The 25,352-nt window shown below is 37.1% G+C and overlaps 1 protein-coding gene across 3 annotated transcripts in view; it reads right to left on the minus strand.

Moving 5' to 3' along the window:
- Positions 1 to 25,352, minus strand: part of MACC1 (MET transcriptional regulator MACC1) — a 95,740-nt gene that overhangs the window by 25,858 nt on the left and 44,530 nt on the right. The window contains exons 2-4 of one of the 3 annotated variants that reach the window (XM_070787569.1): positions 24,424 to 24,573; positions 4,294 to 4,416; positions 729 to 2,764 (exon numbers count right to left, since the gene is read on the minus strand). In XM_070787569.1, the coding sequence (XP_070643670.1) occupies positions 729 to 2,764; positions 4,294 to 4,408 (2,151 nt within the window). In that variant the 5' untranslated portion in view covers positions 4,409 to 4,416; positions 24,424 to 24,573. Of the gene's footprint in view, positions 1 to 728; positions 2,765 to 4,293; positions 4,417 to 24,423; positions 24,658 to 25,352 lie in introns of those variants that run through there. The other 2 variants (XM_019958521.2, XM_070787570.1) reach the window with 2 other exon arrangements.

Here is a 25,352-nt window from a genome sequence, read left to right on the forward strand (position 1 = left end):
GCCAAATATATAGAGATCCTTAGGAAAGTGGTATATATCATTATTATTATTTATACAGTCACATTTTAGCCATTTTTAGAAATATGCTCTTGATTTTTTTTAATAAATTACTGAATATCCAAATACAAGGCAAAACAGTTCTTCATGTTTTTTATAGTTCTCTGCTGAGCCTTACACTGGGGTGAATGCTATGTTGAAAAAAACAGGATTCTTAGAGTACTATTAAAACATAAAGATTAAGAAGAGAATTAGCAATATCACTTTTGGATTGTGATGCACCACATACATAAGACAAATGTTAAATTGCTAAAGTTAAGGACATCGGTGATATGTCTTAAAAACACTAAAAAGTGAGTCTACAACAATGCCCAAGTTAAGTAGTTTTGTTTCAGTTTTGTCTTATTTACTTTCATGTAATTGGAACTCCTCTGATATTTTAAGAGCTATCTAAATATTTGAGAGAGAAAAAAAGGATCTCTTAATTGTTATGTTTTAGCACAAACAGAATCTTTAATCTTCCATTAAAGGATGATCCTTGGGGGCCTAGTTTCTGGGAAAATCACAATTGAATGTCAAATCTAAGAAACTAGTTATATGATCTTGTACGCAAAGCTCTGTAGTGACTTCAATTAACTTGAGAAACTACTCTCATATGTTTACTTATAAGTATTGCCAAGTTAATAAAGTTCTCTACAGTAAGTAAATTCCTGTGATCAAGCAATACTCACCACAGTAAGTTCATAAAGAAACTTCCTGGCATTTCTATCTGCATGGCAATCTTCCTTTAACTTCTTTACAACATAAGCAACTTTTTCTGATTCTTTGTCTGCTTGTAGTTGATCAAAGTCTTCTAGTGCCAGATGTGAATAGCCTAGGACATAAGCTAAAACTTTCCAGTCATACACTTTTTCTGATACCAAGGTCAAGACAACTGAGTAGATGTAAGTCAGTTTTTTAAGAGGCAGGGTAATTTGTTCAAGAAGATTCCGGGTTGTGAAGACATTATCTGACATAGACATTACTTGTTCCTTTGCAATCACCCTGATGTTTTTGCAATGTAAAAGTCCAATCTTACCTCTCAGGACTCCCACATACCATTCTTTCACTTTGGACTGTCCAATGGCTTTTACTTTACCTTCTCCAAGAAGAGCTACTGTGTCCCCTTTGAAATATTCAAGTAAGTATTCAATCTTATTTTGTCTTATCACTGTCTTCTGGGTTATTCCATAGCTGGTAAAGTTCAATTTTTTGTCTTGAAATGTAGGATATTTAACATGCACAGTTGGTAATAAGGGAGAAGAGTTGATTTCCTTCTTCTTCTGCAAATCACTTGGCAGATTTGACAGACTTTTTAGGTTCGGAGCTGGATCAGGTGAAGTTATAAAGAACTGTGTAACTGGCCTACCACTGCGAGGCTCCACCTGAACACAGAAAACAAACAAGTGCATTTCTCTGGAGTCAACTAAAGAGAAGAAAAATTGTTGATGAACTGCTTGACCTGATTGCAAGTGCTTTTGCTTAACTTCTTTCCTTTTTCTTTCTGCTTTTACTTCAAAATCAGGATCACAGGATAAGACAGATATATTTAAATCTTGTGGCTTTTCAAGTAAGAAGGAATGCTTCCCCCAGAGCTGAAACACAACTGGAGATGTGTTGGGTTTCCCACCTTTTTTAATATCAGAGATAGTAAGCTTTCCTGGCATATAACTATGTCCACAAACTGTGAAAACAGCAGTGAAACTGGGGTGGATATATTTGGGTCCATAAATTCCAACTGAAATTGTTCTGTGGATATAATCCCAAATGGTGGCAACTGGTGATTGAGTACCTTTAGTTTGTGCGGCAACCACTAGATACATCACTTGACTTAAGTCTACTAGCTTGACCTGGATGGTGTCTTTATAAATGTAGCAGTTGTTTAATGCTTTGAAGGGGCCTTCTTTATCCAGACTCTGTAAACACACTATTTCTGCCATGACTTGGCTGAAAGGATCCCTTTTCACTTCAGCCCCAATTTTCATCTCCAGCAAAATGGCTTCCATTGTGTTAAGGTTGCCTAACATGATTTCCAACAGTGGGCTTATGGTGCATGAAAAGTCATGGTTAAGCTTTTGTGGAGGATCTAGAAAAGCCCTTAGAGATACTTCTTGGAATTCTCCCACAGCTACATGGCCTTGGGGCACATGAACAGTGATATCTGATTCAGGTAATTGTACTGACCCTCCTTGGTGGTTTAATTTGCAAACTACTGTAGTCTCTGCAACTTGTGTTTGGGCCCATCCAGGACTCTGATTAATTGTACTCAAATCTAGACAGGAACGGGCAAGGTGGCGGTGACTTAACCAAGCCATTTTATAAGCCTCTCGATCATTTCGAAGCCATTCTAAGTCTTGTTCTAAGATCTGGTCAAAGTTATGTATATTCTGATGGGCATGTGCTGTGTTATCCAAAATGTCCAAAAGTTCTGAAACACTTTTAGATCTTCCAGATTTCCTTGAGGAAGACTGCCTAAGCAACCGATGCACATCAAGTTCATCACCAGAGGAATCAAAAGAGTTTCCAGTTTCTATTTCTCTAAAAAAAAGAAGAGGATCTTCCTTCAAGATAGAAATATTATCTCTCTTCTGGTTATTTCTTAGCTGAGTTATATCATCCAAAAATGGGTTTGATGCAGACAGTTCATTCCAGAATGGATTTGTAGCACTGGAAGCATTACTGCCATGAAGTGTGAAATCCTCTGGCCAATCAAGAGGCAAACCTGGATCTGGACATTCGTGTTATTTAAACCAAAATAAAGCAAAACAAAGATGAAATGGCATTCTGAGATACAACCAAGATTAATTTTTACTATAGCTTAAAAATTGAAGAATTTTTATTTGTCTTTGATATCCAGTCTAAGTACTACAAAATCAATGTTAATTTCAGTCAAATTTTCATGTTGAGAGGAAAGAGAAATTGTTTGACCAGGTTATTTTGACTCTATGTAACATTATTTTATCTTAAGACACTATGATTTATAAACAAAAATATTTAGAAATTTCAATAATAATCATTTAACACATATTTGTGAAAATGACCCAGACTACATACATTTATGCCTTGTTTAATATATCATTTTCATAAATGAGTACCTCTGAAAAAACAGAATAATTTAGTCTATCATCCAGATTTTTCTAAATATACAGTGGTTGGTCTCATTACATCTAGATTATTTATTTAACATTTTCTTTCCTGATAACATTCAATATGTGAAAAATATCAAATATATCTCTACACAGCTAAAATGTTAAAAAAATAAACTAAAAGTGAACATTTCATGAAAATAAGCACTGAAAAAAATAGACCACCATTAGATTTACTACTTGAAGGAATTCACTGAGCTTTTTAAAGTTTAAAATGGCAAAGAACAGGCTTATTACCACCACAAAAGGGAAATACGCTGTTACTTTGGAAAGTGGATATTTTAAGAATCAGCAACACATTCAAATACTTATATATCAACTATAATGAATTTCTATATATCTCAAAAATACTGGAATATTTTTGTTTAGAGCAAATTATATTTGATCACTTTTTCAATAAATATTGATAATGATTCTGTTCGGAGAAGGCAATGGCACCCCACTCCAGTACTTTTGCCTAGAAAATCCCATGGACGGAGGAGCCTGCTAGGCTGCAGTCCATGGGGTCACTAGAGTCAGACACAACTGAGCGACTTCGCTTTTGGACTTTGTAAAATTGTGGCTGCTTTAGAGAAAATGAAAGCTAAAATAGAAAAAATGAGTTCAAGTAAGCTTTCAGACATTTTTGTTTGTTATATATAGAACTATATATTGATTGAAATTAATTTTAAGTGTCATATATTAAAAATGTTAAGATACATTTTAAAAAACAATTGCTGCATTTCTTTTATTTTTACACTTTTCTTCAAATCCAGGACCTTCAAACTCTCTTAAAACCTACATTTCCTCTGAGAATCTATTCAATTCTTTTATACTGGATTTGTTGGCCCACTGCAACCTACAGATGTCTCTTTAACCTCAAAATTCACTGTATTTACTGCATATACTGCTCATTTAATAAAGAACTTTGTCTCCTTATAATACTTATCATTACCTGTTTTATTTTATTTTGACTATTTTATTTTTCTCATCTTTTTAATGATAGTGTATTTCAATGATAAAGTTGTGATTTTACAATTCTCTTAATTGTTTGTAACACTTTTCAGAAGTAGTCCCCCAATAATTAGTCATGACAGTTAAAAATAATTTCAATAATTATAAATTCCTGTACCTGTAATATCACAATTTCTTGAGGATTTTCGGGCTTCCATGTCAAACAGATTTCCTTCAGACATACTTCGTGAAATTCCTCCTGACCAAAAATGGGCTTTTTCACTGGCTAACATTATTCCACCTACAAAGTAAACAATATATAGGCATATATATATATTATATATATGTATGTATATTTCTTATAATATAATATAAACAGGTTGGCATAGAAACCAGACTCAAAGAAATCCACAGATTTAAATAGAAAACTACATATAAAAATACTCTACATAGATCCTCTACTTCTGGTAGGATGCTTGACTAGATATCCTGATACAGATATTAATACTCCATTGAAAAACACTCATATCCTAGATTAATAGCAACAAACAAACCTAGAAATGCATTAGGGATACTATACTATAAAAAAAGTAATAATGAAAAACCCAAGGATAACAAAAAAATAGTAATGAAATGAAACTCCACTAAATAAGCATTTCTTGTTTGATGACTGAAAAACTAAAAAAATCATTAAACTAGATATTCTCTCCAAATCTTCCTATAAATTCAATGCAGTTCAAGAAAAATCACATATTACATACATGTTTGTAACTTAGGCTGTTTTGAAAATTATGAAGAAAAGCAAAGAACTATTCAAGACAATCCAGAAGGACATGATAGAAGTGATGTGTGATACCAGATATCATAATTTATTAGAAATAAGTGCTAAGTAAGACAATGTGGATTGGAATACAAATATACTAAAGACACACAATATCCCCAGAAGTAGTATCACCCTCAAACAAGAATGTAATATTTATATATGATAGAGATAGGCAGGCAGAGCAGTGTGGAAATAGATAATTCAATAAACAGTGATGGTACAATTGATAGTTCATGCTGAAAAAAAATTACATTGATCATATGCAAAAATTTATTCTAAGAGATTTAAAGACTGAAAAGCAAAATTTTAAAAGTAGAGTCTAAGGATTTATCTTGATGCTGTTTAGAAACAATTTTTAAGCAAAGCACAAACACAAAGCAAACCATAAAAAAAAAGAATGAGATATCCTATATAGCAAAGGACATTGTTCACAAAAAGTAAAAACACAAGCCAAAAACTGGGAGATGATATTTTCATTATATATGACTGAAGACGAAAAAAGGATTGGATTCCAACATATATTGAAGACTTCTACAAATCAATCAGCAAAATAAGACATTACAAAAAAAAATTGAAACAATATCTGAATAAGTATTTCTCACAAAAAGCATAAATAATCAATCCCTAAATATATTAAGATTGAAGGCAAGAGGAGAATGTTGTTCAGTTGCTAAGTTATGTCTGACTCTTTGCAACCCCATGGAGTTTAGCACATCTGGCTTCCTTGTCCATCACCATCTCCCGCAGCTTGCTCAAACTTATGTTCGTTGAGTCAGTGCTGCCATCCAACCATCTCATCCTCTGTCGTTTCCTTTTCTTCATGCCTTCAATCTTTTCCAGCATCAGGGTCTTTTCTAATGAGTCAGTTCTTCACATCAGGTAGCCAAAGTATTGGAGCTTCAGCTTCAGCATCAGTCCTTCCAAAGTATATTCTGAATTGATTTCCTTCAGGATTGACTGGTTTGATCTCCTTGCTGCCCAAGGGACACTCAGGAGTCTTCTCCAACACCACAGTTCAAAAGCATCAATTCTTCGGCACTCAGCTTTCTTTATGGTTCAACTCTCACATCCATACACGACTACTGGAAAAACCATAGCTTTGACTAGATGGGCCTTTGCTGGCAAAGTAATGTCTCTGCTTTTTAATATGCTGTCTAGGTTGGTCACAGCTTTTCTTCCAAGGAGCAAGCGTCTTTTATCATGGCTGCAGTTACCACCTGCAGTGATTTTGGAGCCCAATAAAATAAAGTCTGTCAGTGTTTCCATGTTTCCCATCTAATTTGCCATGAAGTGATGGGACAAGATGCCATGATCTTAGTTTATTAAATACTGAGTTTTAAGCCAGCTTTTTTACTGTCTCCTTTCACCATCATGAAGAGGCTCTTTAGTTCCTCTTCACTTTCTGACATAAGGATGGTGTCATTTGCATATATGAGGTTATTGATATTTTTCCCAACAATCTTGATTCCAGCTTGCAATTCATCCAGTCCAGCATTTTGCATGATGTACTCTGCATGTAAGTTAAATGAGCAGAGTGACAGTATACAGCCTTGACATACTTCTTTCCCATTTTGGAACCAGTCTGTTGTTTCATGTCCAGTTCTAACTGTCACTACTTTTTTATTTATTTATTTTTCATTGAAGGATAATTTCTTTATAGAATTTTGCTGTTTTCTGTGAAACCTCAACATGAATCAGCCATAGATATACATATATCCTCTTCCTTTTGAACCTCCCTTCCATCTCCCTCCCCATCCCACCACTCTTTGTTGACACAGAGTCCCTGTTTGAGTTTCCTGAGCCATATAGCAAATTCCAGTTGGCTATCTATTTTGCATATGGTAATATAAGTTTCCAAGTTACTCTTTACATACATCTCATCCTCTCCTCCCACTTCCCATGTCCATAAGTCTATTCTCTATGTCTGTTTCTCCACTGTTGTCCTGTAAATAAATTCTTCAGTACCATTTTTCTAGATTCCATATATATGCGTTAGAATATGGTATTTCTCTTTCTGACTTACTTCACTCTGTATAATAGGTTCTAGGTTCATCCACCTCACTAAAACTGATTCAGATGCATTCCATTTTATGGCTGAGTAATATTCCATTGTATATATGACCACTACTTCTTTAGCCATTCATTTGTCGATGGACATCTAGGTTGCTTCCATATTCTAGCTATTGTAAATAATGCTGCAATGAACAATAGAATACACGTGTCTTTTTCAATTTTTCTTTCCTCAGGTTAAATGCCTAGGAGTGGGATTGCTGGGTCATATGCTGGTTTTATTGATAGTTTTTTAAGGAATCTCTATACTTCCATAGCGGCTGTATCAATTTACATTTCCACAAACAGTGCAAGAGTGTTCCCGTTTCTCCATACCTTCTCCTGATTTATTGTTTGTAGACTTTTTGATCATGGCCATTCTGACTGGAGTGAAGTGATATCTCACTGTAATTTTGATTTGCATTTCTCTAACAATGAGTGATGTTGAGCATCTTTTCTTTCATGTGTTTGTTAGCTATTTGGATGTCTTCTTTGGAGCAATGCCTGTTTGGGTCTTTATCCCACTTTTTGATTGGGTTGTTTGTTTTTCTGGTATGAGTTGTATGAGCTGCTTGTATATTTTAGATATTAATCCTTTGTCAGTTTTTTCATTTTCTATTATTTTCTCCCATTCTCAGGGTTGTCTTTTCTCCTTGCTTAGAGTTTATTTGCTGTCCAAAAGGTTTTAAGTTAAATCATGTCCCACTTGTTTGCTTTTGTTTTTATTTCCATTACTCTAAGAAGTGGGTCATAGAGGATCTTGCTTTGATTTATGTCATCGACTGTTCTGCCTATGTTTTCCTCTAAGAGTTTTATAGTTTTTGGTTTTACATTTAGGTCTTTAATCCATTCTGAGTTTATCTTTGTGTATGGTGTTAGGAAGTGTTCTAATTTCATTCTTTTACATGTAGCTGTTCAGTTTTCCCAGCACCATTTATTGAAGAGGCTGTCTTTGCCCCATTGTATATTCTTGCCTCCTTTGTCAAAAATAAGGTACCCATAGGTGCATGGGTTTATTTTTGGGCTTTCTATCTTGTCCATTGGTGTATATTTCTGTTTTTGGCCAGTGCCATATTGTCTTGATGACTGTAGCTTTGTAGTATAATCTGAAGTCAGGAAGGTTGATTCCTCCAGCTCCACTCTTTCTCAAGATTGCTTTGGCGATTCAGGGTCTTTTGTATTTCCATATGAATTGTGAAATTTTTTGTTCTAGTTCTGTGAAAAATGCCAATGGTAACTTGAAAAGGATCGCATTGAATCTGTAGATTGTGTTTGGTAGCATAGTCATTTTCACAATATTGATTCTTTCTACCCAGGGACATGGAATATCTCTCCATCTGTTTATATCATCTTTGATTTATTTCAATAGTGACTTATACTTTTCTGTGTTCAGTTCTTTTGTCTCCTTAGGTAGGTTTATTCCTAGATATTTAATTCTTTTTGTTGCAGTGGTGAATGGGATTAATTCCTTGATTTCTCTTTCTGATTATTCATTGTTAGTATACAGAATTGCAAGTGATTTCTATGTATTGATTTTGTATCCTGCAACTTTGCCAAATTCACTGATTAGCTCTAGTAATTCTCTGATACTATCTTTAGGGTTTTCTGTGTACAGTATCATGTCATTTGCAAACAGTAAGAGCTTTATTTCTTCTTTTCTGATATGGATTCCTTTTATTTATTTGTCATCACTGTTCGCTGTAGCTAGGAATTCCAGAACTATGTTGAATAATAGTGGCAAAAGTGGACACCCTTGTCTTATTCCTGATCTTAAGGGAAATGCTTTCAGTTTTCACCATTGAGAATAATATTTGCTGAAACTCCAGTACTTTGGCCACCTCATGCGAAGAGTTGACTCATTGGAAAAGACTCTGATGCTGGGAGGGATTGGGGGCAGGAGGAGAAGGGGATGACAGAGGATGAGATGGCTGGATGGCATCACCAACTCGATGGACGTGAGTCTGAGTGAACTCCGGGAGTTGGTGATGGACAGGGAGGCCTGGCGTGCTGCAATTCACAGGGTCGCAAAGCGTCGGACACGACTGAGTGACTGAACTGAACTATCATATATGATCTTTACTATGTTGAGGTAGGTTCCTTCTATGCCCAGTTTTTGAAGAGTTTTCATCATAAATGGGTGCTGAATTTTGTCAAAGACTTTTTCTGCATCTATTGAGATTATCATATGGTTTTTATCTGCCAACTTGTTAATATGGTGTATCACATTGATTGATTTGCATATATTGAAGAATCCTTGCATTCCTGGAATAAACCCAACTTGATCATGGTATACAAGCTTTTTGATGTGTTGCTGAATTCTGTTTGCTAAAATTTTGTTGAGGATTTTTGCATCTATGTTCATCAATGATATTGGCCTGTAGTTTTCTTTTTTGTGTGTTGTTTTTGTCTGGTTTTGGTATCAAGGTGATGGCTTGGAAGCGTTCCTTCCTCTGCAATTTTTTGAAAGAGTTTTAGAAGGATAGGCATTAGCTCTTCTCTAAATGTTTGGCAGAACTCTCCTGTGAAGCCATCTGATCCTGGGCTTTTGTTTTGGGGAGATTTTTGATCACAGCTTCAATTTCAGTGCTTGTAATAGGGTTGTTCATAATTTCTATTTCTTCCTGGTTCAGTCTTGGAAGATTGAACTTTTCTAAGAATCTGTCCATTTCTTACAGTTTATCTATTTTATTGCCATGTAGTTGTTCATAATGGTCTCTTATAAGCCTTTGCATTTCTGCATTGTTTTTTGTAACCTCTGTTTTTTCATTTCTAATGTTGTTGATTTGATTCTTCTCTCTTTTTTTCTTGATGAGTCTGGCTAAAGTTTTGTCAATTTTGTTTATCTTCTCAAATAACCAGCTTTTAGTTTTATTAATCTTTACTTTTGTTTCTTTCATTTCTTTTTCATTTATTTCTCCTTGGATCTTTATGATTTCTTTCCTTCTATTAATTTTTTTTCTTTCTGTTCTTCTTTTCCAGTTGTTTCAGGTTTAAAGTTAGGTTATCTATTTGATGTTTTTCTTTATCCTTGAGGAAGTATTGTATTGTTATAAACTTCCCTCTTTAGCTGTGCTTTTGCTACATCCCATAGGTTTTGAGTTGTTGTTTTTTCATTGTCATTTGTTTCTAGAAATTTTTTGATTTCTCTTTTGATTTCTTCAGTAACCTGTTGGATTATTTAGAAATGTGTTGTTTAATCTCCATGTGTTTGTGTTTCTTACAGTTTTTTTTTCTTGTAATTGATATCTAGTCCCATAGCATTATGGTCTGAGAAGATGCTTGATATGATTTCAATTTTCTTAAATTTCCTGGAGTTTGATTTGTGACCCAAGAAGTGGTCTATCCTGGAGAATGTTCCAGGTGCACTTGAAAAGAAGGTGTATTCTTCTGTACTTGGATAGAATGTCCTGAAGATATCAATGAGATTCACCTCATCCAATGTATCATGTAAGACTTCCGTTTCCTTATTAATTTTCTGTTTTGATGATCCGTCCATTGGTGTGAGTGGGGTGTTAAGGTCTCCTACTATTATTGTGTTACTGTCAATTTCTCCTTTTATGTCTGTTAGTGCTTTTCTTATGTATTGAGGTGCTCCTATGTTGGGTGCATAGTTATTTACAATTGTTATGTCTTCCTCTTGGGTTGATCCCTTGATCATTATACAGTGTCCTTCCTTTTCTCTTGTAATCTTCTTCAAGGTCTATTTTGTCTGCTATGAAGATTGCTACTCCAGCTTTCTTTTGCTTCCTATTTGCATGGAATGTATTTTTCCATCCTCTCACTTTCAGTCTATATGTGTCTTGAGGTCTGAAGTGGGTTTCTTGCAGATGGCATATATATGGGTCTTCTTTTTGTATCCATTCAGCCAACCTGTGTCTTTTGGCTGGAACATTTAATCCATTTAAAGTAATTATTGAGATATATATATATATATATATATATATATATATATATATATTCCTATTGCCATTTTCTTACTTGTTCAGGGTTGATTCTGTAAATCTTTTTTCTTTTCTTGTATTTCTTGACTATATAAGTCCCTTTAACATTTGCTGTAAAGTTGGTTTGGTGGTACTGAATTCTCTTAACTTTTGCTTGCCTGAAAAACTTTTTATTTCTCCATCAAATTTGAATGAGATTCTTGCCAAGTACATTTTTCCTTGCCAGGTAGATTTTTCCCTTTCAATACTTTAAATATATCCTGCCATTTCCTTCCAGCCTGCAGAGTTTCTGCTGAAAGATCAGCTGTTAAGCATATGGGGTTTCCCTTATGTGTTACTTGTTGCTTTTCCCTTGCTGCTTTTCATATTCTTTCTTTGTGTTTAGTCTTTGTTAGTTTGATTAGTATGTGTCTTGGCATGTTTCTCCTTGGGTTTATCCTGTATGGGACTCTTTGTGCCTCTTGGACTTGATGGACTATTTTCTTTTCCATGTTGTGGACATTTTAACTATAATCTCTTAAAAATTTTCTCATACCCTTTTTCTCTTCTTCTTCTTGGACACCTATAATTTGAATGTTGGTGTGTTTGATATTGTCCCAGAGGTCTCTGAGATGGTCCTCAGTTCTTTTCATTCTTTTTACTTTATTTAGTTCTTCAGAAGTTATTTCCACCATTTTATCTTCCACCTCACTGATTCGTTCTTCTGCTTCAGACAGTCTGTTATTGATTCCTGCTAGAGTATTTTTCATTTCAGTAATTGTGCTGTTTGTCTCTGTGTGTTTATTCTTTAATTCTTCTAATTCTTTGTTAATTGATTCTTGCATTTTCTCCATTTTGTTTTCAAGGTGTTTGATCATCTTTACTATCATTATTCTGAATTGTTTTTCAGATAGTTTCCCTATTTCCTCTTCATTTATTTAGATGTCTGTGTTTCTAGTTTGTTCCTTCATTTGTGCAGTATTTGTCTGCCTTTTCTTTTTTTTAATTTAATTTAATTTTTTAACCTTCATTATTTATTTTTTTAAGTTATTGTGTTTGAGGTCTCCTTTTCCTAGGCTTCAAAGAAAATTGAATTCTTTCCTTGAAGAAGGTTGAATTCTTTCTTCTTTTTGGTTTCTGCCCTCCTATGGTTGCTCCAGTGGTTTGTATAAGCTTTGTAAAGGGTGAGATTTGTGCTGAGATTTTGTTTGTTTGTTTGTTTTTCCTCTAATGGGCAAGGCTGAGCAAGGTGGTACTCCTGTCTGTTGATGATTGGGTTTGTATTTTTGTTTTGTGTGTTATTCAGATGAAGTGTCATACACAGGCTGCTACTGGTGGTTGGGTGATGCCAGGTCTTGTATTCAAGTGATTTCCTTTGTGTGAGTTCTCACTATTTGATACTCCCCAGGGTTAGTTCTCTGGCAGTCTAGGGTCTTGGAGTCAGTGCTCCCACTCCAAAGGCTCAGGGCTTGATATCTGCTCAGGAACAAACATTCCACAAGTGGTTTGTTATGGCATTAAGTGAGATTAAAACAAATATCCAAAAACAAGAAACCAATGATGAACTCCAGATAAATAGCAGTTACAAAATCAGGCAAATAATAATTAAAATAATGGGATATACATCTACACCCATGAGCAAAGTCAAAAGAGACCAACAAAAATAAAGTACAGTAGATTGATGCAGAGAACAAAGGAAAGAAAAAATTATATTTACCAGTTAAGAACAAAACTAACTAAAGCACAGATTGGAAAATAAAACTAAAACAAAGTGCTTAGTGGGAAATAAAGAAATGAAAACAAAGCTAAAAAATATGTTGAGAGAAAAGGAAAGAAAGAAAAGAAAGAATAGATATGCAAAATTAAATAGAGGTAGATTTGTATACATTATAGATTAACTGCAAGGGGAAAAGAACAGTAGAAAAGGAAAATAAAGGAATACATCTAGAAAAATATAATAGGTTTAAAAAATTAAAAATTAAAAGTATAAAAAAGAGAAAAAAAAATGAGAAGAAAAAGAATAAAGAAAAAAAAAAGTAAAACTCCACAGAACTGCAAAAACCCAACAAAGAGGCAGAGGTTTATAACAACAATAAAAAGTGTAACTGAATATACACATATAAATATACACCCATAAGCAAAATCAAAACAGTCCAACAAAAATAAAGTACAAATAGATTGACCCAGTGAACAAAGGAAATCAAAAATTATATCTACCAGAACAAAACTAAAGCACAAACTGGAAGACAAAACTAAAGCAAAGTGCCAATTGGGGAATAAAGCAATCAAAATAAAACTAACAAATCTGTTGAGAGGAAAGGAGAGAAGGAAAGGCAAGAGTAGATATACAAAGTTAAATAGAGGTAGATAAAGAAGATTTATATATGTTAAAGATTAACTGCAAGAGGAAAAGAACAGTAGGAAAAGCAAACAAAGGAATAAATGCAGAAAAAAATAATAGGTTTAAAAATTAAAATTTAAAAAAGAGAAAATAAAAAAGGAAACCTCCACAGCTGCAAAAGCCCAACGTACAGGCAGAGGTTTATAACAATAAAAATGTGACTTAAAAAAAAAAAGCTCAAAAGCTTAATTGGATTTCTTAGTACCAATAAAATCGACAATTACAACAGAGAGGGGGGAAAAAGGAAAAAAAGAACAGAAAAGAAAAAAATATCGAGAAGAATCCACAGAACAACTCAAAAAATAAGAATAGTAAATGTTTTTCTTGAGTCTCTGCTGTCAGAGTCCTTTCCCTCGCTGGGAGTCACAGTCCACCTCACCTCCCTAGGATGCCCTCCAACACTGTGCTGATCTCTGGACCTGCTGTGGGGGCAGCTCAGATTTTAATCTGGTCCTACTCCTGTCTGTCTTGCCTTCAAGGTCCACAGCTATCAGAGCTATTGCATTTTCTTTTGTGGGAGCTCTCAATGGCCTTTTATATATTGCATAGACACAAAGTCTGCCTAGTTGATCATGTGGATTTAATCTGCAGCTTGAACAGCTGTTTTGAAGGTTTTGGGTATTCTTCCTTAGCCACACTGCCCCTGAGTTTCAATTGTGGTTTTATTTCTACCTCTGCATGTGGGTTGTCCATTGGTGTTTAGCTCCTGAGGCTTCCCTGAAGGACCTGGGTTTGCCTCTGTGAGGGCCAGGTGCGGAGGTGGTGCAGCTGTTTGGTTCCCAGGGGTTCTGTCAGCACCAGGTACTCAAAGGGGCTGACAGCGAGGGCAGCAGGAAAAATAATGCTCTAGAAGAGTATGGCAACCAGTATTGGCCAATACCCTTTAGTATTCTTGCTTGGAGAACCCCCTCTCTGAAACAGAAGCCTGGCAGGCCACAATCCACAGGTTCGCAAAGAGTCGGACACAACCGAAGCGACCCTGAGTGCATAGACTCAAGAATTTTTTTGCCTGTGGCAGCTCTGCCCCAGTGAGAGTTGAGTGTGAAGGTGGAACAGCTGCTTGGCTTGCAGGGACCCTGGTGGAGCCAAGTGTGCAGGGACATGGACTGCCTCCACCGCAGGAGTTATGGCCCATCAGCGTCTTTTTGAGCCTCTTGTAGCTGGCAATCAGAAAGCCTCTTTGGTCAGTCTTTCTCTATAGCTCCGCCCGTTCAGGCACAAGAGGGGGCCCCCTTGACTGGGGTCTACTCTGTAGATTGGCGCATCAGTCACTTTAAGGAGCACTCTGGGTGGGGTCCTACTCTGTAGTTCAGTGCGTCAGGTGTTTGATGGGCCAGCCTCTCTATTGTTCAGCTGCCAGTGCTGGTGTGTGGAGAGAGAAAGGCTATGGTGATGTTTCTACCTGCTACACATGACTCAGCAGCATCGCCTTGCTTCCATGGCTGCCTGGATTTCCTCCACAGGCATTTCCCACCATGATCTCCTCCCTCATATCCCCTCAATCTGTCTCTCTGGGGTCAACAGCAGCCCTCGCCCTGGGATTGTCCCACAATCCCTAAACTCCAGCTCCCAGCCACTGTGCCTTCCAGGGGACCAGCATTCCTGTCCAGGGTGCATATGGCTGCAGCAAGGACTGCCTGATTCTCATTCCATTTAGGCTGCCACAGATCAGCTGTTTCACTCTCAGCCTTCAGTGTTTCTCCTCTGACTCAGACAATTGCCCCGACATGGGGATCGGACCTCTGCTTCAGTTCCCCCACCCATGGAGGGCAGGTCCAGTCCTACGAACACTCCTGTTTTTCCCTCTAGTTCCTTCATCCTACCAAGCTTTGCATGATTCTATATATTCTTTTCCACTGGTAGGTACTCCTGTCCCCTCTCACCTGGTGTTCTCCATGCACTTCTATGTCTGAAGGTGTATTCCTATTTGTATCTGTGGAGAGAGATATATTCCACGTCCACCTATTCCTCTACCACCTTGTTCTCTAATTGTTGCTTCTTGACCTGCATGCAGGTTTCTCAGGAGGCAGGTAAGGTGGTCTGGTATTCCCATCTCTTGAAGAAATTTCCACAGTTTGTTGTGATCCACAGAGTCAAAAGCTTTAGCTCAGTCAATGAAGCAGATGTTTTTTCTGGAATTTTATTGCTTTTTCTATGACCCAATGGATGTTGGCAATTTGATCTCTGGTTCTTCTACCTTTTCTAAATCTAGGTTGAATATCTGGAAATTCTCAGTTCAAGTACTGGTGAAGCCTAGCTTGTAGAATTCTGAGCATTATTTTGCTAGTGTGTGAGATAAGTGCAATTGTGCAGTAGTTTGAACATTCTTTGGCATTGTCTTTCTTTGGGATTGAAATAAAAATTGACCTTTTCCAGTCCTGTGGCCATTTGTGAGTTTTCCAAATTTTCTGGCATATTCAGTGCAGCAAGTTAACAGCATCATCTTTTAGGACTTGAAACAGCTCAGATGGAATTCCATCACCTTCTCTAGCTTTGTTTATGGTGATTGTTCCTAAGGCCCACTTGACTTCACACTCCAGGATGTCTGGCTCTAAGTGAATGATCACACCATCATGGTTATCTGGGTCATTATGATCTTTTTTGTATAGTTCTTCTGTGTATTCTTGCCACCTCTTGTTAATATCAAACAAATATATTAAAATATGCTCAATTTATCAGTAATCAGGGAACTGCTAAATGATGCCACATGAGATACAATTTTCAACCATGAAATTTGGAAAAATTTTAAAATCTGGCAACACTAATTATTGGAAAAGATGAGGAGCACAGAGAATTTTTATACACTCCTAGTAGACAAAGGCAATGGCACCCCACTCCAGTACTTTGCCTGGAAAATCCCATGGATGGAGGAGCCTGGTAGGCTGCAGTCCACGGGGTCGCTAAGAGTCGGACACGACTGAGCGACTTCACTTTCACTTTTCACTTTCATGCATTGGAGAAGGAAATGGCAACCCACTCCAGTGTTCTTGCCTGGAGAATCCCAGGGACAGGGGAGCCTGGTGGCTGCCGTCTATGGGGTCACACAGAGTAGGACACGACTGAAGTGATTTAGCAGCAGTAGACGTGTCAATAAGCACAACCACTTAGAAAGCAATCTAGTATTATCTAGGAAAGATGCTTAGGGTATGTGTGTGTGTGTGTGTGTGTGTGTGTGTGTGTGTGTATGTGTGTGTATGCGCGCTCAGTCCTGTCTGACTCTTTGCAGCCCTATAGACTGTAGCCTGCCAGGCTCCTCTGCCCATGGGATTTCCCAGACAAAAATGGGGTGCCATTTTCTATTTCAGGGATCTTTCCCACCTGGGCCTCATGGATTGCAGGTGCATTCTTTACCACTAGCACCACCTGGGATGGTGGTACCTAGCAATTTCAATCCCAGTTATTTGTTTCTAGTAAACCTTGCATATGTGCATTAGAAGAAATATATAAGAATGTTCTTTATATATTTATCAAAAAACTAGAATCAATCAAAATATCCTTTGCTATATAAATTAATAAACTGTGGTGTTATAATACAATGGAGTATCACGCAACTATAAAAACAGACAAATTACAAGTAAAGGTATCCGTATGTACTAACTGTAGACTGGCATTGCTGAGCTTCAGCTTTCTTTACATATATGTTTTCTCTGAAACCTATGACAACACTGAAAAATAGGTATATTAAATCAGATTTCATAGAGTCCAAAAATGAATCTTAGCAACGGGACATAAGTAACCTACAAGATCGAATAGCTGGTGAGTGGCTGACCAGTCATAATTACTCATGCACATTGCAGCTATCCCATACACTCCATAATGCAAGCTGCCATACCCCTTCTCAGACTCAAGGTTCCCAACAATCTATTCTGAGACTATCCTACCTTCCAGTTCCAGTTTCCACTGTTGCTTAATCTTGCTTCCTGTTGTCCATCTGTTAACCACAGCTCCTTCACCTCTCACTTGTCTTTTTTGCCATACATTACTTTCAAGTTCTTGACATTTCACTTCAAAAACTTTTTTTAAGAAATAAAAAAAAAAAAGAAATAAAAAGCCTTTTCTGATATAAAAGAAAAAAAATTAAAGAGGAGAAAGAATAGGGGAGGAAGGAAAAGAAAAGAAAAAAGAGGACCTTCCCTGCCAGTCCACTGGTTAAGACTCCCTCCATGTTCCCAATGGAGGTGAAGCAGGTCCAGTCTGACTGGGCAGCTAAGACCCCACACACTGTGTGGCATGGCCAAAGAAAAGGAAGGTGGAGAAAGAAAAGGAAAAAGCGGTCATAGTTTCCAAACATGGTGTATAAGCAAATGCAAAAAGTATCTCATTAAAATATGGTGCAATAGCAGTTTTTTTTCTCTAACAGGTGAAGCCACATAGAAAGTTCTGGTGAAAAGCAGAATTATATGTGCATTTTATACTGAACTTTGTTTCCTGGCAGATTCTCAAAATTCTCTGGTTGATTTTGCAAAATGTAATGCCCAATACTAAAATCCTTAGAACACTTTGAAATAGTGTAGCCAAAACTTTAAAACAGGAAAACTAAGTTCACATCCTTCAGTAAAATTAAGCAAATTAAAACGGGGGAAAATACTTAAATATAAAAAGTATTTTTCAAACAGATAAAGTACATTTTAAATGGAAAACCAGTTTAGACAGAAATCTACCTAAACTCTTTAATTTCTTACAGAAAAAAGAAAGGAATAATTTATACCAAGGATTATTTAGCAGCATATAACCCTTGATGTAAAACATAATTATAACCCAATGGAATACAGTGAGAATATCTCAACCATGTAAGAACCAGGAATGGTGCCTATGACATTATGCTCCTGTAGGATCATAACTCCTCACAAAGGGACAAGGTGGTTGTGCTGGAATTCTTTGTGGAGTAGTCCTCTTCTCCAGTCACCTAAGAAGATCTTCACTGTCATTTAAGCCAGTAGTTGTAAAATGCAACCCTACTAGAATGACATGGAAGGCTTGAACAAACACCAAACAAAACAGTTCGCTGGAGCCACCCCATCAGCCCTTCTAATCTGTTAACAGAAGGGCTGGGGTTGCACTTGAGAATTTGCTTTTTTAAGGAAGTGGCCAAGTGATAGGATGCAGTGGTTCTGGTGTAGCGGAGGACACATTTTAAGAATCACGTTCTAAAAACCACCCTGCTGATTTCTTTCCCAATAGATTTCTCCTATCTTCTGGCTGTTCCCACTACCCCTCAGCAGATCTTTCTTTTTGTAATTTTTTTTCTGTATAAACATACACACAGGATAACACACACACACACACATGCACACACACCTTACTGGACTTTCTTCTAAATCTGGAATTCTTTTCCTATAAATGTAGGGACAGGCAGTATAAGGGAAAAGCTCTTGACTGGAAGGAACATGGTGCCGGCATGCAGAGGGCAGTGCATGTTTACACAGGTGCAAACAGCACTAGGCACATTTATCATTTATTTCCTTGTGTTTTCTTCTAGTTAAACTTTATACTCAGTTGTAATTGCTGTTGGAAATGGGAAATTTTAAACTTCATCTAAAGAAGCATGAAGTCAGTCTTTTTTGGAATGAATAAGTAAGAAAAGAGCAATCTAGTACCTTACTAACTTAACTGGGGACATGCTCTTGCCAGTATGCTTTTACAACACAATTATTCTGATTCAACATGATCTACTTTTATTTTTTTCTTAAAGAACCAATGAGTAAAGTTTTGATCTTCATTTATTTTACTTTTTCAATTAGGCCTTAAGTGACTGAGAAAATTTACCAACTGTATAACTTAGTAAAAGATTGCAGATTTTTTTCAGAAGGGGGCAGTGTTTCCAAGAGTAACCTGGGAAGCAGTACCATTTAAAAGAATTACTCCTTTAAAATGCATTCATTTGAAGTCATTATGTTTATGCTAGTCATTATACAGGGAAGATGGCTATTTTTAGCCACCAAGTAGGTTCAAAGTATTTTCCAACTTGTCCTTGAATATCTCAGATCTCCTTTATATTTCTATGATCTGTACTGCATTTAATTCTTTACCTATGTGATATTAAAAATACTTCCATCTAGGCTATTACTCTTATAGGTGACAGTACATGCTAAAATGTCAGAAGAGCAATTATTGGATTAGTGGACTTCATTCCCAAAAGGCCAAACCTACCTAAATAACTTTGCATTTTCCTGAAAATGCAACTGGTATAAAAAGTCTCAAGGGAACACAAAAGAACTATAAGCAAAAGAAATAACTGTGATGATGCTTACCTGCTGTGATTTCACTGGATGTTTTCATCATGTGTATGTCCTCACTGGATATTAACCCCAGGGCACCTTCTGATTGTATACTGGCAATCTTTTGATTGGTATTGCATATATCCTTACCATTAGTCATTAAACCATGACTAATGATTTAGTGTTTTTTTTTATTTTATTTTATTTTTAAACTTTACATAATTGTATTAGTTTTGCCAAATATCAAAATGAATCCACCACAGGTGGTTTTGAATGTTACCTCTGGTGGCTCAGATGGTAAAGCGTCTGCCTACAATGCGGGAGACCTGGGTTCGATCCCTGGGTAGGGAAGATCCCCTGGAGAAGGAAATGGAAACCCACTCCAGTACTCTTGCCTGGAAAACTCCATGGACAGAGGAGCCTGGTAGGCTACAGTCCATAGGGTTGCAAAAAGTCGGACACGACTGAGCAACTGCACTGCATTTTCTCTCTGGTAATCATGATCAAAGATTTAAAAGACCTGACAGGGAAAATATCAGCAGTCACTTTTCCTAAGACAAATAGCTTTACGCTCTTCTCCAGGGAGGGCAGCAGGGACCCTGGTGCATTAGGCAGTATTAGTAATAGACAATCATTTCTATGATGCCTCAAATTGTTGTGACTCAAAACATTCTATCAATACATCATATTGTTAATATAACCATGTCAAGATTTCCATCATGTCCTTTTTATTTTACCACCCTTCCATCACTGGCAGAGCTGAAGTTTTGGTAAATTACAATAATTATTCAGGATAACATCATATTAGCAAGTATAAATCAGAGACAGAGAAACAGTAGAGTGGAAATTGTTTTATGTTCAGCTTCATGATGTAGCCAAGAAACCTTCCTAGGAACCGTAGTCTGAAACAGAAAGTGTAAAGGACTCTAAACAAATACACAAAAGGAATACTTCAGACCTGAAAAATAATAAAACGTATCCATAATAAGTGGAAAAGGAAATAGTAACCCATTCCAATATCCTTGCCTGGAAAATATCATGGATAGAGGAGCCTGGTGGGTTATATATAGTCCATGGCATCACAAGAGTCAGACATGACTTAGAGACTAAACAACAACAATTCATAATAAGAGCTATTACTATTATCGTCCTCAGTGCCATGCATGAATTTTCTCATTTATAACTAGCAACAACTCTAGAAAGTTGGTTTTAAAGATAAGGAAATCGAGCTTTGGGAGTTTATTTGCCCAAATTACGTAGGTACTAAACAGCAAAGCCATTGTTTGAACTTAGGGATAAATGATTCCAGAGAATAAGCTTTTGAACCCTACACTATGCTTCCTATCTGCTGGTCAGAACAAGGAAGTAAGATGAGAGGCTATGCCCAGGCTTGTTGCTGGAGAGTATCATCAAGTCACAATCTTGACCCCAAAAGACTGTCACAAGTTAGCAGGACCCACAAGAAGAATGTATGAACCAGGGTCCCATTCTCAGCAGGGTCTCATGCTTGGTCTAATACTCTGCTGTTGCCATCTTGAAGTACTATGTTTGAACAAGGGGTTCCATATTTTCATTTTGCACTGAGCATTGCAAATTATGGAGTGGTCTTGGCTCAGGCAGTTGGCAATTTTTAGCCTTCAGAATTAATTCAGTGACTGCAGTTACAAGTGACCATGAAGAAAAGAGAAAAGCATTATTTTAGACAAAGAATGTTCATTTTGCAGATGGTAAAACTTAGCTGAAGAGAGGTTAAATGAGTTGCTCAGGATACCAGGATAATAACTGGTAGGTGTAAGAATCAAACTCTCACCTCCTGATCAGAACTCTGTGAGAAGGAGAGTATGAGAATCAGATCAGATCAGTCGCTCAGTCGTGTCCGACTCTTTGCGACCCCATGAATTGCAGCACGCCAGGCCTCCCTGTCCATCACCAGCTCCTGGAGTTCACTCAGACTCACATCCATCGAGCCAGTGATGCCATCCAGCCATCTCATCCTCTGTCATCCCCTTCTCCTCCTGCCTCCAATCCCTCCCAGCATCAGAGTCTTTTCCAATGAGTCAACTCTTCGCATGATGTGGCCAAAGTACTGGAGTTTCAGCTTTAGCATCATTCCTTCCAAAGAAATCCCAGGGCTGATCTCCTTCAGAATGGACTGCTTGGATCTCCTTGCAGTCCAAGGGACTCTCAAGAGTCTTCTCCAACACCACAGTTCAAAAGCAGCAATTCTTCGGCACTCAGCCTTCTTCACAGTCCAACTCTCACATCCATACATGACCACAGGAAAAACCATAGCCTTGACTAGACGGACCTTTGTTGGCAAAGTAATGTCTCTGCTTTTCAATATGCCATCCAGGTTGGTCATAACTTTCCTTCCAAGGAGTAAGCGTCTTTTAATTTCATGGCTGCAGTCACCATCTGCAGTGATTTTGGAGCCCAGAAAAATAAAGTCTGACACTGTTTCCACTGCTTCTCCATCTATTTCCCATGAAGTGGTGGGACAGGATGCCATGATCTTCGTTTTCTGAATGTTGAGCTTTAAGCCAACTTTCTCACTCTCCACTTTCACTTTCATCAAGAGGCTTTTGAGTTCCTCTTCACTTTTTGCCATAAGGGTGGTGTCATCTGCATATCTGAGGTGATTGATATTTCTCCCGGCAATCAGGATTCCAGTTTGTTTCTTCCAGTCCAGCGTTTCTCATGATGTACTCTGCATATAAGTTAAATAAACAGGGTGACAACATACAGCCTTGATGAACTCCTTTTCCTATTTGGAACCAGTCTGTTGTTCCATGTCCAGTTCTAACTGTTGCTTCCTGACCTGTATATAAATTTCTCAAGAGGCAGATCAGGTGGTCTGGTATTCCTATCTCTTGAAGAATTTTCCACAGTTTATTGTGATCCACATAGTCAAAGGCTTTGGCATAGTCAATAAAGCAGAAATAGATGTTTTTCTGGAACTCTCTTGCTTTTTCTATGATCCAGTGGATGTTGGCAATTTGATCTCTGGTTCCTCTGCCTTTTCTAAAACCAGCTTGAACATCAGGAAGTTCACAGTTGACATATTGCTGAAGACTGGCTTGGAGAATTTTGAGCATTACTTTACTAGCGTGTGAGATGAGTGCAATTGTGTGGTAGTTTGAGCATTCTTTGGCATTGTCTTTCTTTGGGATTGGAATGAAAACTGACCTTTTCCAGTCCCGTGGCCACTGCTGAGTTTTCCAAATTTGCTGGCATATTGAGTGCAGCACTTTCACAGCATCATCTTTCAGGATTTGGAATAGCTCAACTGGAATTCCATCACCTCCACTAGCTTTGTTCGTAGTGATGCTTTCTAAGGCCCACTTGACTTCACATTCCAGGATATCTGGCTCGAGGTCAGTGATCACACCATCATGATTATCTGGGTCATGAAGATCTTTTTTGTACAGTTCTTCTGTGTATTCTTGACATCTCTTCTTAATATCTTCTGCTTCTGTTAGGTTCATATCATTTCTGTCCTTTATTGAGCTCATCTTTGCATGAAATGTTCCTTTGGTATCTCTGATTGTCTTGAAGAGATCCCTAGTCTTTCCCATTCTGTTGTTTTCCTCTATTTCTTTGCATTGATGGCTGAAGAAGGCTTTCTTATCTCTTCTTGCTATTCTTTGGAACTCTGCATTCAGAGGCTTATATCTTTCCTTTTCTCCTTTGCTTTTTGCTTCTCTTCTTTCCACAGCTATTTGTAAGGCCTCCCCAGACAACCATTTTGCTCTTTTTGCATTTCTTTTCTATGGGAATGGTCTTGATCCCTGTCTCCTGTACAATGTCACGAACCTCATTCCATAGTTCATCAGGCACTCTATCTATCAGATCTAGGCCCTTAAATCTATTTTTCACTTCCACTGCATAATCATAAGGGATTTGATTTAGGTCATACCTGAATGGTCTAGTGGTTTTCCCTACTTTATTCAATTTAAGTCTGAATTTGGCAATAAGGAGTTCATGGTCTGAGCCACAGTCAGCTCCTGGTCTTGTTTTTGCTGACTGTCTAGCCATTTCCATGAGTTCTATAAGAACAACACATGAGATCTTTTAAACTTCTGATGCTATATGATGTCAAAAGTAACAATGGCTTAGATTTTAAGACTTTGAACCAAAAGTAATAAAAAGTTTAATTCAATGAGAATAAAATAAAGTGGTCTCCAGCCTCACGCACTGTACCTCCTACCAAACAAGGACTTTTTAGGTAGGATATTTGGCTAAAGCAAGAGAAGATCACTTCCTTGGCAAAGTTAGTTCTACTCATCCTGACTTTATCTCTTTCTTGCAACATCCTGTCTTTCACTTCAGAGAGCAGAACTATGTAATCAACACTTTAAAAATTGTAAGAAACCTTTCAAAAGTTCAGAGGCTAATCCATGGAGAGAGAAGTGTTTCAGAGTATTATATACTTCTTATAAATATTCATTATAAATCATCAGTATTTAATATTGACCTACACACATAATTGATAATCAGTAAACATTTGTTTTATTAATTTGAAGTCCTTTCAGTATGTTCATTTTAAGAGTATTGTGTGTTTTTGTGTGTGTGTGTATGCATACACACACTTTGGTTTAAAAAAGAATTTGAAAATGCTTACAAACACTCAAATAGCACAATGCAGTTACCCAACAAATAAGTATGTGTTGATCTTCAGTAATAAATAAAACATATAAGCAAATAAATTAGAGTGATACTTGCAGAGAGTTGGTAGGAAAATAATAAATAATTTTACCAACATCATGCTGTAAGTTCCAGTATATTATTAGCAATAGACCAAAAATTTGTCTCTTCACTTTCTTATAGAGACCACAATATGGAAAACATTCCTAGTTACAGCTACACAGTGAGCATTTGATACAAACAAACCACTTACCGGAAGCATCAACACCACTGGGAGTGTTGGGGAGCTTGTAACTGCTAGGAAGGCCCACCCTTTAGTGTATGTTGAACAGTGTGAGTCTCCATCATGGAATTCTCTCTTAACATGTGCTGATGGCATCTCTCCCAGGGCAATTCTGTCAAACTGGATAGAGAGCAGGGGTTCCAGCTAAGCAGCTATTTATTTCCCCATCCAAATAGAAGAATGTTAGGTTACAAAAGGGCAGCACAGATCATCAGGTCCAGTAAAGCCCACTCTACTTAGTTTCTCTCAACTGAGTTTCTGTTTACACATTTCAACCCACACAGATTTATATGCTCCAGTTCTTGATGAGGATCCAGAGAAGCATTATCTCTTGATCCAAACAATCGGCTAAGCTAAAGATGGGATTCACTCCCACTTGTGCAATTAAGAGGAGTGGCTAAATCGCAGACCTGAACAAATCACTCTCCCTCTGCATATTACAGTTAGGACATGGGCTGAAATCTTCCTGAGATCATAGCTGTGTTAATGCTCCCACATAGAAACACGGATACTAACCTTCTGAGTCATAGAACAAAGTTAGTACTTTTACTGTGGAAAACAGTTAATGAAGGTGTTATCAAATGTCTGTTGCTGCCATATAATATTCCTAGTAATATGTCTCTCAAGTTTAACTTTAAGAAATATATCTTCCTTATGCACACACATAATTTTTCTTGATTTCAAAAAAATTGAAGACTGCTTACAAATACTCAAACAATAAAATGCACTTAAACAAGTAAGTATATATCATTCTTCAGTTTAAAAAAAATGAAAACAAAACAAGTGAATAAATTAAGGTGACACTTCAGAGAGCTGGTAGGTAACTGAACAAGTATAACTGTAGCATGAGCTCCTGCATATGACTTTGACTGTCTAAATAGTGACCTTAAGCAATACTT

This window comes from Bos indicus, chromosome 4 (assembly GCF_029378745.1).
Source record: "Bos indicus isolate NIAB-ARS_2022 breed Sahiwal x Tharparkar chromosome 4, NIAB-ARS_B.indTharparkar_mat_pri_1.0, whole genome shotgun sequence".
Taxonomy (NCBI): Eukaryota; Metazoa; Chordata; class Mammalia; order Artiodactyla; family Bovidae; genus Bos; species Bos indicus.